The sequence below is a fragment of the Protobothrops mucrosquamatus genome, unplaced genomic scaffold (assembly GCF_001527695.2).
Source record: "Protobothrops mucrosquamatus isolate PMUCROS unplaced genomic scaffold, P.Mucros_1.0 scaffold170, whole genome shotgun sequence".
In the NCBI taxonomy this organism is placed as follows: domain Eukaryota; kingdom Metazoa; phylum Chordata; class Lepidosauria; order Squamata; family Viperidae; genus Protobothrops; species Protobothrops mucrosquamatus.
Window position 1 is genome coordinate 509,082 of NW_015386531.1, and position 20,000 is coordinate 529,081.

Consider the following 20,000-nt stretch of genomic DNA (forward strand, 5'->3'; position numbering starts at 1 on the left):
TATCCCGGCCTGAAGCCCGACTGGAGCGGGTCTAGATAGACCGTTTCCTCCAGGTGTCGGGGGAGCTGCCGCGCAACCACACTCTCCACAACCTTCGCCACAAAGCGAAGGTTGGAGACCGGACGATAGTTAGCTAATACATCTGGGTCCAGGGAAGGCTTCTTAAGAAGGGGCCTCACCACCGCTTCCTTCAAGGCTATGGGGAAGACACCCTCCTGCAAAGAAGCGTTTATAATTCCCTGGAGCCAGGCTCGTGTACCCTCCCGGGCAGCCAGTACCAGCCAGGAGGGGCACGGATCCAGTAAACATGTGGTTGCATTCAGCCTCCCGAGAATCCTGTCCACATCCTCAAGAGCCACAGAGTCAAACTCCTCCCATATAACAGTCTCAAGACTTACTCCTGTCTCCTCCCCTGGGGCCACCCAGTCAGAGTCAAGACCTTCTCGGATCCGAGCGACTTTGTCATACAGATATTGAGCAAAATCCTCGGCCCTCCCCCCCAGGGGATCCTCCCCCCCCTCAACTGGAGGAGGGAGCAAGTCACCCTGAAGAGGGTGGCCGGGCGATTATCTGATGACGCAATGAGGGAAGCCCAAGGTCTGTAAGCTGCAACAGCCTTGTATGTGCTGATAGTCTCTGCAGCTGGCTTGACAATCCCTTATATAGCTGGGCTGGGATAGGATAAGATGGCTGGTGAGATGACGGGGGGGGAACTGTAGATAGAATCAAGATCACGTGAAGTATTAATACCACTTTACAATGCCTTAGTAAGGCCACACTTGGAATACTGCATCCAGTTTTGGTCACCACGGTGTAAAAAAGATGCTGAGACTCTAGAAAGAGTACAGAGAAGAGCAAAAAAGATGATTAGGGGACTGGAGGCTAAAAGATATAAGGAACAGTTGCTGGAATTGGGTATGTCTAGTTTAACGAAAAGAAGGACGAGGGGGGACATGATAGCAGTGTTCCAATATCTCAGGGGCTGCCACAAAGAAGAGGGAGTCAAGCTATTCTCCAAGGCGCTTGAAGGCAGGACAAGAAGCAACGGATGGAAACTGATCAAGGAGAGAAGCAACTTAGAACTAAGGAGAAACTTCCTGACAGTTAGAACAATTAACCAATGGAACAACCTGTCTCCAGAAGCGGTGAATGCTCCAACACTGGAAGTTTTTAAGAAGAGACTGAACAGCCATTTGTCTGAAATGGTGTAGGGTTCCTGCCTGAGCATGGGGTTGGACTCGATGACCTCCATGGTCCCTTCCAACTTTATTATTATTATTATTATTATTATTATTATTATTATTATTATTATTATTATTATTATTATTGTTGTTGTTGTTGTTGTTGTTGTTGTTGTTATTATTATTATGTCGTAAGGGTGAATGACTTCAGAGACATTGTAGTGGCCATAACTTGGAAAATGGGTTGTAACTAGTTTTTTGGGGGGAGGGTCCGTCATAATTTTAAATGGTTGCTAAACGATCAGTTGTAAATTGAGGACTACCTATATATGCTTTAACAGAGAAAAATTTGCATCATAATGGATTTAAAAAATAATAATAATTGTCAAATAGTAAATTCTGTCATTAATTCCTCAATTTTCTCCAAAATGTGATCCTTTTCCATTCAATTAATCCCAATGTCATGAATTAAGCTGACTTAAAAAAAAGTTGGTGAAATATTTTACTGAGGAAGGGGTTTGAAATATACCATGATTGGAAATCTGGAGAGAAAAGTACAAGAGGGATGAAATCTGCAGAGATTACAGAAGAACAGAGAGCCCTAGTGGTGCAGCAGTTAGAATGCAGTACTGCAGGCTAACTCACTGCTCACTCCTGGAGTTCGATTCTGACGGCTCAAGGTTGACTCAGCCTTCCATCTTTCCGAGGTCGGTAAAATGAGGACCCAGATTATTGGAAGCAATAGGCTGACTGCTTAGAAAGGGCTGTAAAGCACTATGAAGTGATACATAAGTGCTCTTGCTATAGAACTGGAGGAGAGGAAAAGAGAAACAGGTAGATTTAAAGACAGAAATGAATAGGAGAAGATTGGTAGTATAGAAACTAGGCTGCATGCAGGAGAGAGAAAAAAAAGGGGGGGGGAGAGGCAGGTGAAGCAGGTGGGAGGAGAGAATGCTTCTTTTTCTGCTCCAGTCAAGAGAGTCATTGTCTGGACAGTTACATCTTCCTTCCTCAAATGTTATGCAAATTTCCCTTCTTATAGTAATCAAATCTGAAAAACCTTTCCAGTGATATGAAAGGAGACTCAGAACTGTGAAAAATAAGTTTGAGGCCGAAGAATCACAGGAACTTTAGAAATAGACATAAAAGATATTCAGAGGAAAAAGCTAAGGGATAGGGTATCACAATTGCTGTAAAGGTAATTGGCATCATAACTAACAAAAAAGAATGAGAACTCCAGAAAATAAGTAATAAGGTATACTGAAATAAGCACTTATCAGAATGTTTTCCTTCATTCCTTCCCTCCCTCCTCTTTCTTTTTTGTAGTTTTTTCTGTTGCAGTTGCATAGAATCACTCTTTATACTAAGAAAAAAGTGTACAGTCTGTTTTGGTGGAAAGCCAAGGTGATTAGAGTTTAGATAATGAAGCTGTACTCTGTAACTGCTCCTTTTCTACAGAGAATGACTACATCATTTATTACTTGTTTTTATGATTGCTTCATCACACTGATTAATTTATAACTATTTAAGCATTTATTTATTCATTCTGCAACTGTTTTCCTCATTGCAAGACTATCGTGATGTTAGAAACTGTATTTCAAATCTCAGATGACAACCTAGAAATTGCAGAGAAGATTCTGGAAGATGATATACATTTTCTAGCAAATCATACTGGAACAATAATGTAGTGTTCACTGTGTTAATATATGGCCAATGAGTCCTAGTTTTAAACTCTCACTGACAAGATTCTTTTGAAGAAAAAACTAATGTGGGAAAGCTATAAACATTGGCCTCAGATTCTTAAAGGAATCTATATATCCATCTATACATAACTATCTATACATGTCTGTCTGTCTGTCTGTCTGTCTGTCTGTCTGTCTGTCTGTCTATCTATCTAATAAATAAGCAAGCAAAAAATAAGATCCTGCAAGAAAGCTGAGATGGAATAATTTAGTGTAATGCCTTTAGAAGAGACTTCTCCCAAAAAACTTCACTGGACAGCTTTGGGCATTTTTCAAGACCTCCATGTAGCACCTCTGTTCAGCAAGCTATGCTGGCTCTTAGGTCCAATTTATCATCTGCAAAACCCTAAGTGGCTCAAGGCCAGGTTATTTGTAAGATCACTTGTCTTCCATTGTTTCTGTTTGCCCCATCAAAATCAGCTGGGTTGGCATGCTCTGATCCCATCTAACGTACCATCTTATGGGATCCAAGAGTCAGTCATTCCGTCTCTGTCTACAGCCTCTGCCCGGTGGAATAACATCCCTTCAGAGGTCTGAACAGTTTTGACACTATTGGACTTGGATGTATCCGCAGGCATTTGGGCTAGCTTAAATGGGCCCTGTGTTTAGTTATACTGTAGTCTTTTTAACTAGAGGAGGAATGATTTTTCAACCTCAAGCTTGTGTTATATTATGGAGACTTAGCAACAGAAACTTTTATTATTTTTCTGTTTTCTTACTATCTGTACACTGCCTAGGGTTACTCTTGCAGATTTGGTAGCTATAGATTGTCAGTACCTACTTACATTTCTATTAGCTTTGGAATTCTCTTCTGTATGTAAGAGTCTGGTCCAGCGAATCACCACAGAGAAATATGGGAATTTTTGGTAAGTGGAATAAAACTGAATGTCTTTGATCTAACTACCAGTTAAGGGAGATTTTTTGGCTTCTGTTATGCAGTCTATCATTAGCACCATGGTGATAAATGTGAAATTTTAAATAAGTATAAGTATTATATAATGATTTGGATAATAACTGTTTTATATTTTTACTGTTTTACTGGATTGTTCTACACCACTCAGAGTAGTTTTCTGCGACATGGGAGCTATATAAATTTTATTAATGGATAAAAATAATGAATATATTGTATATTACTATATTTGGACATTATTTCTGCAGGAAATCCAAAAATTTGGCTGAAGACTATCTCGACAGTGAAATCTTAAAATATTTTTCTTATCCAACAAAGAACTCTAGAAATTTTAAAGACAACATCTGTAATCAGTTTGTTCATGAATAAGGGTCTAGTTTATTATGTACAACCAACTGCATTCAAACAGATCACTTCCCATTATAAATTCTTAATGGAACTGGTTCACTACTGTGCATATCTTCAAGGTTATGATTAAAACATACCTGGAATAATTCTACTAAGATTGCTAGCATTTAATATAAACAACTCAATTAGAAAAACAAAAAACATTATGGACTTACCAATTGGCACTTCTAAAATGAAATCTGGTGTTTTGTCATAACCCTTTGCACGTAACTGATCTTCAGCTATAGAGAGAATAGATGATATAAACAATAGTATTATTCTATTAGCTGATAGAAGAACAATTAATTCGCTTTTGAACAAAGGTACAAGAATTACTAATGCACTCATACATATCCTTCTAATGCATGCAATGCTGTGTCAAGTTTAAATGAACCTTCTTGGTAAACCTGAAACATGAATCTAAAAACACTTCTTTGCCATCTCTGCATTTTTATGCCTTCATTATAGACATCATTAATTCAACCTGTCATATTGTACTTTGTTACTGAAAAATGTTCAAAATAAAGAAATATTTTACTTGACTGAAACTCCTGCAAATACTTTTAAGAAACCTGTAGTGCTTCTGCAATGAAGACATGACATACCTTTATGTCAATCTAGATTTTCACTAGAAATTAGTATTTCAGTATTCACTCAAAAATTATTATACAACATAGATACAGATATTATCCCAGAGTTCTTGGAATGACTTCAAGCACTGCACAGATAGAAGGAAATTTTAAGAAGCCGACTTCCCAAAATTGTATATTCCCTCACAATCTCTCTCCCTACTCCCCACATCTCCTACTCAATAGGCATAAATCAAGGGGTTGTTGTGAATGGAAAGATTTGTAGCATAGGACATCTTTTTTCCCCCTTCTTCTTCTGTTGTCAGTTTTTTACATTTCTTTTTTTAATACATATTTTATTAATTTTCTAATTTTACAATCCTGAGTACTTAATAAACGTGTTGTCTGGGTCCATTGGTAATTCAGTGGTATATATTAACTTTCTCAATCTAGTTCCAATACTACACCATCCAGTGCTTCATTGATCCTCTCTTCTTCCAGTGGTACGCATTTTTCCACACTGGGCAAATACAACTCTTGTTACTGTTAATACATATACAATTTAATATAGATATCTTCATCACATTTTTCTGGTATTATACATAATATCAATAGTGTCAGTTTATAATATATTTTCTAGCCAGAACATATCTCAATTGCATTTGCACTTGATTTGTTCAATATCCTGTTTTTCCTGCTTTTTTTTTAAAAAAAAATTCCCATCAATGTTCAAAATATCTCTATTGCTTATAATTTTTTCATAATAAATTATATTTGGGTAACCAAAAGCCTCCCTTATTCAAACCCTTTTAGAATTTTCATATTTCCCATCTCATAACAAAGTATAATATTATAGTTATAAATCCTATCCTTCTAATTATAATAATACTTTTATTTCTAACAGTTATCTATTTTCTTAAGCATATTCAAACATCTGTTTATAGTATAATATCCTATCTAATAGGTCAAAACCTCTATTTTCCTCAGTTTTACTCTAGCTTTCTTCCTTTGCCAAATAACTTTCCCAGTCAGTGCATTTGAATCATCAAGTAATTCTTCCTCTGTTTTTGTATATATTGTTTGGAATGAGGAAGAGAATTTGATTGAAGTATTTTTGGAAGAACGCTCAACCCATTTTATTTATTAAACAGCCTCTGTCCTTCTTCTTCAGGTTTTTTTTTTTCATTTCTTGTTTGTCAGTATTCAGCATTTCTCCTAATAGCTTTATCATCCATTCAATCAGCTCTTCTTCCTTATCCTCAAATGTGTTCTGAGATCTTGACAAGTAAGATATCTTTTCCATTTCTGGTGTTATCACTGCATCTTCTAATTTTTCATTTGTCTGTATCTGTCTGTTAATTCCTTCCTTTAGGTCCTCCATCTTTAGATCCATTTTTTCTAATTTTCTGGGTTACTAGTTTCTTCTTTGTAGTCATTGTCTGGATTTGTAAGTTTAGGTTAGAAAACTATTCTTTTATCTCATTTGCATCATGAAATAAAACAAATGACTCTTGGATTGATTTCAACATAGAATTTCTTTCTGAGATTCATTAACATTTTCTTGTTGGTAATATCACGCTGGGGGCTTCGGAGACAAGTGTTAAATATGTTTTTTTATCATTTAAGGCTAAGTGTGAAACACCCATTTTGTTTTTGTATGTAGTCTTTATAGTCTAATAGGGTCCCCAAAATAGATAAGCAATCCAAGAGGTTTTTTTTTCTCCCTTTTCCTAGCTGCAGTCTGCAAAAGTGAAAGTTTCCAGGAACAAAAAAGAGTCTGGGCTTCAAGCCAAGTTTCTTTAAGCATAATAAATTGTAGTGCCGTGATTCGCCACTAGATGTCATTGACACCGTCTTCCAGCTTTCCAAATCCAAGTCTATTTTACAAACTTTCAAATATCTTTTCTTTAAAAAAAAGTCTCAAAGGTACTTTTAGTCTCCAAATTTCAAAGCTATATATCTGTATTAATTCCAAATTGATGTTGTAGTTTTCTCTATTTTCCCCCAAAGAAATTAATTTGCTGCTTTTCTTTTCCTGAGGGAGAGGGGCAAAAACTTCCCTTCCCTCTCTTATTGGGGAGGATTCTTTGCTTTGGGCATTCTATTTTCCAGGAGAGAAGTATTAAGGACATAGGAATATTAGGCAAGACATGGAGATCAAAGGATTGGAGATAAAAGACCAGAAATATAAATTACAGGCCTTCGCAGATGACTTCGTTTTTATTTTGGAGGAGCCACTGGAAACAGCCACTAAACTTTTGCAAAAAATAAAGAAATTTGGAGAAGTGGCGGGGCTGAAAATAAATAGGGAAAAGACTAAAGTATTAATAAAAAACTTAACAGACAAACAAAAAATCCAACTTGCTAAAAAGACAAATCTTCAAATAATTAAAAAAGTTAAATATTTAGGTATCCATTTAACATCAAAATATACAACAGTAAAAGAGGATAACTATGAGAGATTACTAAAACAAATAAAAGCGGACTTGGAGAAGTGGAAAAATCTTCAATTATCATTGCTAGGAAGGATAGCGACCGTTAAGATGAACATCTTACCTAAGCTAATCTTTCTATTTCAAATGGTCCCTGTTAAACTGAGTCAGAAATTTTTTGTTGAATTAAATGCTACAGTAATGAGATTTATATGGCAAGGAAAAAAAGCAAGAATTAAAATTAAATTATTACAAGATTCCAAAGACAGAGGGGGCTTTGGCTCCCGGACTGGAGACTTTACTACCAGGCAGCCATTTTGCTCTGGCTTAAAGAATGGATAAACGACTTCTTTATCTAGAGGGACATGATTTGCAATTGGGTTGGCATGCGTTTTTGTGGTATGAGAAAAATAAAGTACATAAATATTTTCAAAATCATGCCATAAGGAATTTATTGCTTTCAGAGTGGGAAAGAATTAAACATAAAAATACATGAAAATACCGGAGTGGCTTTCGACAATGGAAGCTTTTGCCTATCCAAATTTAATTAATTATGACAAACTTGTAATTTATAGAGATATTTTGGACAAAGATGGAAAACTTAAAGACAGACAAGTTCTTCAGCAACATGGCATTGACCTAACATGGTGGTCTTATTTGCAAATTCAGACAAGATATGAAAAAGACACAAAATCTACGGGATTTTACAAAGAACAGACACCATTAGATAAAATACTGCTAAAAACAGACAAAAACTTGATTAAAAAACTTTACAAATTCTTGTTAAGCTGGAAGATGGAAGAAGAACAAGTAAAAGAAACAATGATAGTATGGGCAAAGAATTTTGGATATTCCATAGATTTATAAGATTGGCAAAAGCTTTGGGATCGAAATATCAAACTTACTAAAGCAGCTGCATATAAGGAGAATTTATATAAAATGTTTTATAGATGGCATATGACACCAGTTAGATTAGAAAAAATGTTTAAAAATGTATCAAATATTTGTTGGAAATGTAAACAAAAACCAGGGATTTATTATCATGTCTGGTGGATATGCTCTAATGCAAAGAAATATTGGTTTAAGATTCATATATGGTTAGAAAAGATGCAGATAGAATTTAAACCCGAACTGTTTCTACTAGGAATACTAGGATCTAATTATGGAAAAAAGAATGAATACCTAATACTATACGTATTAACAGCTGCGAGAATAGTATTTGCCCAATTTTGGAAAAATGAAAAGCTAACACCTGACCAGTTTATTATTACAAAAATATTGGAATGTGCAGAAATGGATAGACTAACTTTAGAAATCAAAGAGAAAGAAGACACAATTTATTTTAAAACATGGGAAAAATTCTATCAATGGTTAGCAATACAACAGAATGAGAAAAGGTTATGAAATTAAATAGGATAAATGATACTTTTTATTCAACTTTTATATTATCTGATTGCTGTGAATACTCTTATATTTCCGATTTTACCTATAAGTAATTATAATTAATAAGCAATATATCAGTATTTATAAGTAATTATATTCAATTAGTAATATATTATTATTAATATATCAATTAGTAATATATATTAGTACATTAATTATTGTTATTCGTAGAATGAATGATATGTATTGGTTAACTTATTCTTATTATTAGTGATAAATCTATTTAACATAGCTGTTTAGTATTATATTAACTACGGACATTTAACATGTACACCCAGACGGTAGTCTGCTTGCTAAAGTGTCGATTTATTGTTGGGGATAACCCCACTATTGTACCTATCCCTACCTTTGGTTTAATCCTTGCTCTTTACCCTATGTTATACCCCTACCTATTCCATTCCCTCCCCATCCCTATAAAATCCAATTATATATATAATCATCCGGCAATATAAAAAGGACTCCCAGTAATCTTGTATTATGCTCTGATGATGTCAGCCAATCTTTCCCCTGCCAGTTTGGAGGACTTCCTCGGATCCAGCAGAAGGGCTGTTGCCCCTCAGCAATCGACGAGGGTCCCCTCCTTCTTTGTCGCCTCTCTGGAGTGATGTTTGACCGTTTTTAGGGTTCCCAGCAGGGCAAAATTGAACGTGGAAGATGGAGCCCTGTCTTCCTGGACCCGTCACGTCGCAGTGCCTAACTGGAAGTCAGCATAGGGCATCTTATCAATGAATCTACATCCATCTTCTGAGGCTCTTCCTCAATTTGGTAAGATTCCTGTCAGTATTACTTGATAGGAACAATGGCCAAAAATATTTTTTATCTTTTTACTGATCACTAAAGACATAAAAGAGAAAGAATCTGGGCAGTTTTTATCTGCCTGTTCTCTGTCTACTTAGGCACAAGTTATTATGGAGTACAAGGAAATCAGAACAGTATTTTGAAAAATGTATTTGGTATATTATTGGAACCAATTTTGAAAGGTTGTTGCATTAGCTAATAGTTCTCTAGCTGAAACTTCCAGTGGCTTAAAATATGTTTATCTCTTTCATGCAGTGGTTTGTGAGGAAGAATTGATCTTATTTAAACTGTTTACTAATTTCCATTATTTCACCAAGGATAAACTAATTAGAGCCTTGCATTTCCCTGAATGCTTAAGGTGTAGATGGAATGGCCCAACTGGCTTAATCCTTTTTTTTATTGTACTTCAACATAAAATATCTTCTTGCATTCTTTGTAGTAAAAAATAAAGTAAATAAAAGGATATATTTCTGAATGCAAGTGATTAGTAAACCTATAACATTAATTTCATGAATTCAGAATGAATATGTTTTTTTTTTTACAGGATTGTATATTTTGCTATAGAATTTATCTAACAATATCATATGTTTAAGTTATCCTTAACAATTTGACTAAACAAATTTATTTAAATCAAACTTTGGTTTCTGTCTTCATTAGAAAATCATAAGAATATCGCTAAGGAATAGATGTCTCCTTCACAGATAATAAAAAGTAATTGTTATAAGGTGATCATGCAGAGATGTGCTGTTGCTCTTTGTTTCACTCCTGCTATTAGTATCTCATAGTTATTCTCATTTAATCCTAATATTCTTAGTCTTATTATTACAGAAACAGAGTGGAACACAGCTGCTGTAATTATGTATTTTTGCTTTAAAATAGTTTTTCTATTATTTGAGTTTTGGTTGTATTTAAACATTTGCTTCAAAGCCTTCATGATTAAGAAAGACTTTTTCATACTGAGATGCCATCATTCCACATATCAGTTATGAAGAATGAGAAACGTATCATGCTTTAAGACAAATGGTCCTTTAAGTAATAATAACCAGTGCATGGAAGTGTTAACTGTAATACTATCCTTACATATGTTATCATTTAATATAATTCTGACTAACAATACAATGCAGGAAGGTTTAATATACTGTAAAAAAAGAAAATAAACTTCTAAAGGAACTAGTGAATCCCTCATGTAGAGATTTAATACATGAAGCATTATAAAGCTAATATTTCTTATACTTCCTTCTAGGTCTCCTAAGACCTAGACTATGGCTAATATCTCATGACACCAAAAGTAATACAACAACTGATATTAAAGCATTTTCCCAGCTACTTATTCTATAAAATATTAATTACTTGCTTGTGCACATGCAGTATAAGGTATTAGATAACACAGTTCCTGCTCAGGTCTAAATCGATAAAAGATAACATGCACTGCATCAATCATTTCTTAGTCTCTCTTTATTATTAAATATACAGGATATCTGTAGAGACTTTTTTGGAAATAATTACTGAGATTTCCAACATTTAGATATTAGATTATAATATAAAAGCTTACCTAAAAATGATATATTTCTCTCCAGAAGCATTTCTTGCAGTAAGACTTCATGTTCATATCCAATTGCACTGATAATTTTCCGTTAAAGAAACATGTTCCCCAATTTTGATATAAAACTTGATTTTACAGTGGCATAGCTCTTTGTGTTTGACTATAGTGATCTAGAATTGAGTGCTGGCTAAAACAGAACAATTACCTTTGCATTTTAATAACCAATTGTCAATCTACAAACAAGAAAATTAAAGATATTGGAGGAGGGGATGGAATCAGACTGTTAAGGCCTGTTATGAGATAATCTTCTCCTATACATATTCAGCCAGACTGGTGAGTCTCTATAATTACTATGAAGCAGTGAGATATCTCTGGTCAATATTATACAATTAGTTAATGCCTGATGAATTTTTTAAAAATCCAAAAATAATATGGTGTCTTTGTTTCACACCCATTTTAAAATTCAACTTTTCTTCAAGGAATTGCTACAAGAGTAAACAAGACATTTCATAAAGTGTCTTGAAGAAGAATAGGATAAGATGGAAACAAGATAAACTTTTTTAGACTGTTAGAAATGAAACACGACAAATAATCTTTTTCAGAATTCAAAGATAATAATTCCCACTTGTTTGCAATCATTTCATCATAATTGCCTTGGTGTTTCTTTTATTTGGCAGAACTAATTTCAAGATATCTTGCATTAATGCTTTAAAAAGCTTTCTGTAAATCCAGAGGATAGAATTTTTTTCTGGGGGGAAAAAAACTAGAAAATCTCAAGAATTTTGAAGAAAGTTGTTAACTATACTTGTTGGATTTCTTGCACAATTTAATGAATTCTGAGAAAAGTAAATCTAGTAGTGATGGCATGAATCTCACTTTTGAGATGATGTAAAACATTTGATGCATTGTTCTTGGAATCTGGGTAATGCATATAAATAGATATTGCTTTGAGTATTTAGTTATTGCTATACATATCTTGTTTTTGTTAGGCAAAATGGTCCCTATGAGATGCCCTGCATAAATGATTTCTGTTTTTCTATGGTAGTTTGATATTTTTCCAAAAAATGAAAAGCCAGCCTGCTATGAGGAAAGATGTCAACCACTATCATTACTGATCTTTTTTAAGCAACCAATGGGAGGCTAGAACCTAGTGCTTTGCTTGACATGTTTACTTGTCCAGAAAAAAAAGACAGTGTGGTTATAGAGGCTTCCTGAAACAAGATGAAATTGGGTGAGGAAGTAAGAGGCACTAGATCTGAGCTGCAAATATATGGTTAAACTATAGTTTTCTTGTTATATAGCTCTTTGCTAACACTTTGTGGTTGTTTGGGTCTTTGCAGCCCAGATCTGGTAGTACCTCTAGAGCAGGGGTGTCAAACTGCCGGCCCGTGGGCCGGATGCATCATGCTGAAACCCCGCCCACCCCAGCTCTGCCAATGGGGAAAAAGTTGCGATACATCATGACACGTCACGTGACGTGGTGAGTTTGACACCCCTGCTCTAGAATGAGCCTAATTTGAGTTTTGGAAAATGGATATTATATGACTATTCATATCCAACAAGATAGTCAGTTTATAAATAGTACCCCTAGCAAGATTTCAAACTTCTAAATATGTTTACTGCCTTAAAAGAGATCTCCCTTGTTCTCTAGCTATTTATTGCGTGTTAACGCAATGAATCAATCTGCATGAGATTTTTATAATGCCATAAAATAGATACATGCTGGACACTAAAATTATAATTAAGATATAAAAAGTAGCAAATATTACTATTAATGATGAAAGAGGACGTATCTTTCTTTGTTGATTATTTTTCCAAGTTTTAACAATTTTTTTTCAATTATGAACTTATACTTTTTCTACAATTGCATATTATTGTTGTTGCTATCGTTATTTGTCTTGTAGAAACTATCACAACTTGAATTTTTTAAGTCATGAGAAATATGGCACTATGAAAAATTGATGTAGTGCATCAAAGTGTGCTATAATGACAGAATCAACTAAGGAAAATGAATAATAGCAAAAATATAAAATAAATTCTACAAACAGTGTATATAATACAGTGTGAACAAAAAGACTTAGATTTAGTCTACGGTAATACCTGTTATTGATGTATGGCCCTGACCATGGAGCAAAACTTGTAAATAACTTCACAAGCCATTTTAGGCTCATTCAATCCAGCAGCCTTGTTTCCCGTAAATATCTAAACTGTTACTGAAAAACAGCCTCTTGGTAATTCAAAGATGTTGACTTCATACTTTAGTCCATGCATATATAATTAGATAGTTATATTTAAAATCAATATGCAATCCTTAGAAGGGCTACACTTTAAAAACCTTAACTTTAAGTTGGTTTTAAACTACTTTGTATGCCTTAAAATTAATAACTAATTTAGCAACAAATATTTTTAAATAATCTTTCATAAACAGTTAGAAATCATTAAATGTTTAGAAACCTACAGTCAACTACTTTTTGAAAATCTTACATTAATTATTTCTATTTTTTTCCTTAGTGCTCAATGAAATCTGATCTGAAATTAACTATGGCATATATTGCAATCAATACCTTATAGTAAATATGGTTTAGCACAAGTATGGTACTCAATAACCATATACATAAGCTATTTCTAGGTTACAGGCTACATAGGGCCACTTCTTTGACCCAATTTAATAGCCAATATCTAATTATCTATGATAGAGATGATAATGGAAAAACACTACTATGTCAATGTTCTATGATACACATTTAGCAGACAATGATCTCATCTTATTGCTTTTATTAACTATGGTTTGGAACAAAGATAGGCTTACCAGAATCATTTTTCATTCCCCAAAGAAACTCTGCCCAGAAACTCGGTATGTACAGTATATGTGAAATATGTGGTGGGGTTTATACAGTGACTAGAGTTCTAAATCTATCAAAATGTATTTATTTTGTGATTAGCTGATAGGTCTATGTCTTTCATGACATCAAGGTACTGAATGTTTAAATATTTTACTACTATACATTGTCGACTAAGTCAGACAAAACCAGAGAAGCTTTTAGCGCATAAGAGATTGTGCTATAATTCGTTTTCTTGGAGGCACAGTAGTAAGACAATTATGTCTGTAACCTAGAAGCTGTCTGAACTTTGTTGCTTCTCCCAAAACGTGGGCAGACTTCAAACTTGCTCCTATTTTATTATCTAACAAAATATCAAAATATACAGAACTAAGTATAAAGCACAGGTTTACTAAAGACAAATATTAGATGGTGGATCAGATGTTACATTGCTACTTAGCCTGTTCAATATACGTGATAGTGAAAATAATACAGAATCATAAAAAGCACTGATAGCAATGAAAAAAATCAGCATAGTTGTCCTGCAGCATGCACTAGTCTTTTCCATCTGTTAGGAAGAGCCAAAAGCTGCATATTATGCAGCAATTTGGATGAGCAGATGTCCCAGTGACTTGCATTTTTGTAGGTTGGTACAGAAAAAATAACTAACAAAAATGTTTCAAACAATTCAATAAATAAATAATTCATTAATTGAAGACAGAAATTAGGCTCCTTAAAAAAATAAGAACAAACAGGCAAAAATAAACCTGTTTATTTCACCAAGCTTTTGCATAGGTTGTTATAAATTGTATTTTAACTTTAATTTATTGTGGTTCTAAATTATGGTGAGATGTGTTGTAGTAAACCAATATGTATCTTTTTGGAAAAATAATATTAAATTAACTTTTATTTTCAATTAATATATTTATATAATCAATAGAACCCATTAAAATGAAAAAGAAACGGGTAGAAAGGTGATTTAAAAACATACATAAAATATATTCATTCTGAGCAAAAATCAATGAATTATGTATGTTTCAACTACGATGTCTTTAGATTAAGATTCCCTCACATTTTTATAATTGTAAACACTATACAAAGTAGATGATTTCAACGTATTCTGTTTATTTATCTCATAGAATAAGTAACAAGGTTTGTGCTAATTTGCTTAACTATTAACTTTTAAACCCTGTTGTATAGGAACATTTTCATTCTTTAAACATTAAGATTTTCTAGACTGTTCAGTGTATGAGAGAAGTGAAAGAGAACAACCTCCCAAAAAGGTTGTCCATGTAATTAATTTGAACAGAATTACAAGTAGTCTACCCATCCATGAATACACTTAATTCCACTTAACGATAATTTTTATGTATTATCTTTTTTTCATTGTGACAAAACAGTGGTAAGTCAAATTTTCTTGCTCTTAGATTTTAAATCACAGTTTCCGTGGGAAATGCAAAGAAGCTATTATGTCTTGTAAAATTTGCAACTTATGACAACACATAATTTAATACAAGACTGTGCATTTCACGTGACCAACAGCAAGAGGATTTTATCTAAGCAAAGGAAATGTATATCTATTGAACTGACAATTTTCATATGGCATATCTGACATTAGTTAAACAATGTAAGAGACGGGGTCTGCAGTGATCCCCTTGTGGCTGATTGAATGTAAAACAAAGGCACATGATATGTGTTTTGCGAAGCAGAACTTTATGTCAGCTTACAGCTAGACACAGCCTAAGCTCATCAACTCTGCACCTAAAATTTTATGAGAAAGGATACTGTTTGATGCAGTCCACCAACGGTCCATAACAATAATCATTCACAATGCACTGCAGACAAATAAAAATAGTAGTAAAAGGGTTGGCATGTGTAGATCTATTATAATTAATTGTAAAAAATATTTTTTTCTTCAAAATTAAAACTTTTGAAGCGAAAGCTTTTCGCAAGGAACAATGGAAAACAAAACTTGCATCTCTTTTATTCTGTAAGAAATAGGATGTCTACAAAAATAATACATAAAACAGTAAAATGCTCTCTTCACAAATACTGCACTGCTATTTATGCATGGTTGGTCTCCATGTAAGATAATAATGATGTCAGCAATTAAATGAGGTTTTAAAAAATTCTTTTCCTGCTAGGCTGAGAACAGCATTGTTATTGAAAAAAGGATGACTGTGATAAATACCTGATAGACCTGATTGGCTAAAACTCCATCTGGAATCTGAGAAGGATCCCGAAGCAGACTGTTTATAAGAGTTTTTGAAGCTGCAGAAGAAGAAGAGGAGAATACTTAGTATTGCTGTAAACATGACACTAATCAGTTTCTATGGGGGGAAAATAGGGATGCTTAGGGATGAAAAATAAAGTTTTTTTTTCCATAGATCAATATCTTTCAGATTACAGACTGGTAATCTTGCATATACAATTCAGCTCAAATATACTTCAGTAAAGAGAAGCCACGTTTTTGTCATTCATACACACATGTACTGCCCAGAGGCAAGTTTTCGAAACACCCTTCCGACTTCAAGGAACATACTGTATAATATATGTGTATATAATGATATTAAGTATATGAGCCATAATAAAAACAAATACATACAAAGCAAAAACAGTGGACTGTCTAGTTAACTGCTGCTGCAGAATCGCATGAATATGCACAATTGTAGGACAAAGTAGCAAGAACGGCACATTGAAATGCCTGTTAAAAAATAACATTTGCCGACAAGCAAGAACTGGTAGGACCACAGAATACACAAAGTAATTGAAAATGAAGAAGCTGCAGGAGTCCGAGGCTTCAGAATTCAAACCATTTTGGAGTGTTGTTGTTTTCTTAGCATTTATCTTGCATGGTTGCAGACTCATCTGGGTTTGTGCTGCACTCCCCTAGTTTTTACAGCAAAGTTATCACTGCATTATGTGAAGAGGTCTGACCTTGAAGAAGGATGAAAGGGAATAATCCAACTGGCTTTTGTACTAATGGAGGATTAGAACCTGGGTCTCCCCATTCTTAGGCCAGCACCCTAACCACTATACCTGTGGTGGTGAACCTATGGCACGCGTGCCACAGGTGGCACTCAGAGCCCTCTCTGTGGGCACGCATGCCGTCGCCCCAGTCCTCGGCCTTCAGCTGGGTTTTATAAAACCTTTTCGCTTTAGGCCTCTGCCACTGTTTGGGAAAAAAAAAAGGTTCAATCAATCAATCAATTTCAACTTCTCGCGGGGAAAAAAAGATCTCGCAAAGTTGGAATTGATTGATTGAACTTTTTAGTCTTGCCCAGTGTGCCGTTACCACCACAGCCATGCCCACCCAATTGGCCACACCCACTCAATGGGCCACACCCACCCAATGGGCCACGCCCACTCGGCACCCGATGATACATAAGTGGGTTTGGGGTTGCAGTTTGGGCACTCGGTCTCTAAAAGGTTCGCCATCACTGCACTATACCATGCTGTCTCTGGGAAGATTGATATACACAGCCAAATTACTTTTCTAGCAATTGGCTTTACGATTCTCAAAAATTGTGATATTGTAATTCTATAAAATGATCAAATGAATGTATACAGCCCATTCAAAAAATAAACTTATAATTGTATTGGGGTTAAAGTTTAGCAACAAATAAATATACTGCTTATTTATAATCTCTGTCTCTGTCTCTCTCTCTCTCTCTCTCTCTCTCTCACACACACACACCTACACCTAACTATCCCGCTTTTCTATGGTATTTGACCAATTTGATGCAAAAATCTGCTGAAATCAAACAATATAATGACTCCAAAGATTTATATGAAGTTTGTATTTATTTATACAGTACTCATTTATTCACTTATTGTACTATGTGTGGCTTTCAGAGGAAAAGTAAATATGATTGGAGGACATGAGGCTCCTTTGCAGAATTCTGACCATCTTACTTAACACTCACTTCACAGAAGACATAACAAATGGAAGGGAAGAGAGATGAATAGATTGCAATGAGAAGGAAGATGCAGAATTTATATGCACCAAGTACCAGAGGAAGAAAGAAAAATGGATTTCAATAGAGCATTTTCAAAGAGAAGCATCTTTAATTCAAGAAAACACTTTTTTCTCTAGTTTCATGAATGAGTTTCATATTTTTAAAATAAAATTCAGATTTCAGAAATCATATAACAGTAAACAAGTCTAGCCTTCTCATTAGAAATACAGTTTTAAATATTAGGAGGGTAGTTTTTCCTCTCTGCTTAATTTCAGTGAAACAACATTATTTTATAATGTTTAAGATCTGTTATTTTGTTTGTGTGTGTATGCGTCTCTGTGTGTATGTATATGTGTGTGTTTTAGATGTAAGTATGTACGTACATATGTATGTATAAAAACTCAAGGTGGCAAACACACCCAATACTCCTGCCTATTTTTTACACAGCAACACATATTTTAGTCAGCCATGTAATTTTTTTCAAATACATAAACAAACATTATACAATTTCCACTGCATAATTATAATGTAAATTATAGCAACTTCACACCTCTGAATACTTTCTTGTGGCTATATTAATTACTATTTTCAACAACATTGGCATTGTTCTTGTTGCTGAGTTACTTTTCATGACCTGGTGAACAACATCTCTCCAGGACTGTGTGTAACTGCTTCTTAGAGGTCTTATAAGCTCATGCTTGTGTCATCACTAACATTATCTAACAACCTGGTCTTCTGTTTGCCTTTTTTTTCCCCTGAAGACTCTTGCCTATCCACTATGTATCTAAATTATTTAAGTTTTAAATTCATAGTTTGTACTCTCGGAACATTCTGGATTTACTTCATTTAGTATTGAATGATTATTCTTCTTGCAGTCTGAGATACTCTTAACTCTTTTTTTCAGTACCACAATTCACAGACATTGATTTTTCTTTGTTTGGCCTTTCTGATGATTCAGCTTTCCCAGCTATAACTCTTCTAGATTAGGTAAAGATGTTGTCACCATGATTCCATAAAATTTATAAAGCACAGCATTCTAATAGAAATATCCAGTCAAGGTATGCTTACCATTGTAAATATGATTGATTTAATTAGTTATGCAGTTCATCAATAGCAAAGGCAAATAAAAAAATACAAAATGGACAGTTAAACAGTACCAATTTCATGACATTACATTCTGAAGAGAGTCACAGTTTAGCCTTCCTAAATCTATTGTAATCCATTATATTGGATTTCAGCTGCCAGTCAGATGCTGATGGTGACTATGGAAATTACATAAGATCATGCTGCATCAAGCTAAGGACACACTAGAACAGCATTCAGTGTCAAACAATAGCTAAAAGATCCATTCAATTGGCATTTATGGTATTCTGTCCATAACTCTGAAGATAGTAAAGGCTATCAAAATAGATACCTGATAGCATTATCTTCTATTAATGTCTTTAGTTTCTTTTTAAAAGTATCTAAGTTGATGGCCATTTCCATATTTGTCAGCAGCAAATTCCACATTTTAACTATGGGTTATTTACTTATTTATTTGTTTATTTAATTTGTATGTACTCATCTCCTCTACAAAATAGTGGTTACACAAAGAAAAACTTTCTTTGCTTCCTAAATCAACATATCTATCATTATCTTCTTGCTTACCTAAAGACTAAACAAGCGGTATACCCATAAGCTTTTCTGCAATGTTCAAGTCTTTATCTTTATTTCAAACTTTTATCTTTTATCCTAATGTAAAATTTAAAATTAAAAAAAAATAAAAATGTAATTTTAAAGCTATGCAAAACTTGGATAAATATATAATATTCAATTATGCATGTAAACAATGTGGGACAAAGGCATAGCTACTTGGTTCAGGGACTTCTCACTTACCAACTGCCTTGGATGGCAACCATTCAGTTATGACAGTTGAAAAAAAAAGCTTTGGGATCAATCTTTGCATTTATGGCCATTGTAGCATCCCACAGTTAGGAGTTTCACAACTGACTTCCAACAAACAGAATTAATGGAGAACATGGAAGCGAAATTGCAAGTCATATCACATGGTATCTTGCTTAACGATTGTGGCGATTTGCTTAATGATAGAGGCTGAAATGAAGCCTCCAGCACAGTCATCTGATTTTTCATTTAGCAACTGTCTTAGCAACAGAGTCAACGGTCCCAATTGTGGTTGGTGAGGACTACTTACACATATAGTATATGCACATGTATATT

At 34.2% G+C, this 20,000-nt stretch overlaps 1 protein-coding gene across 1 annotated transcript in view; it reads right to left on the reverse strand.

Moving 5' to 3' along the window:
* The window catches only part of CUNH15orf41 (chromosome unknown C15orf41 homolog), a 144,806-nt gene that overhangs the window by 59,789 nt on the left and 65,017 nt on the right, over positions 1-20,000 (reverse strand). Inside the window, exons 6-9 of the mRNA XM_015813575.1 lie at positions 16,016-16,095; positions 15,610-15,659; positions 11,015-11,082; positions 4,397-4,462 (exon numbers count right to left, since the gene is read on the reverse strand). Of these exons, the coding sequence (XP_015669061.1) occupies positions 4,397-4,462; positions 11,015-11,082; positions 15,610-15,659; positions 16,016-16,095 (264 nt within the window). The remainder of the gene's footprint in view (positions 1-4,396; positions 4,463-11,014; positions 11,083-15,609; positions 15,660-16,015; positions 16,096-20,000) is intronic.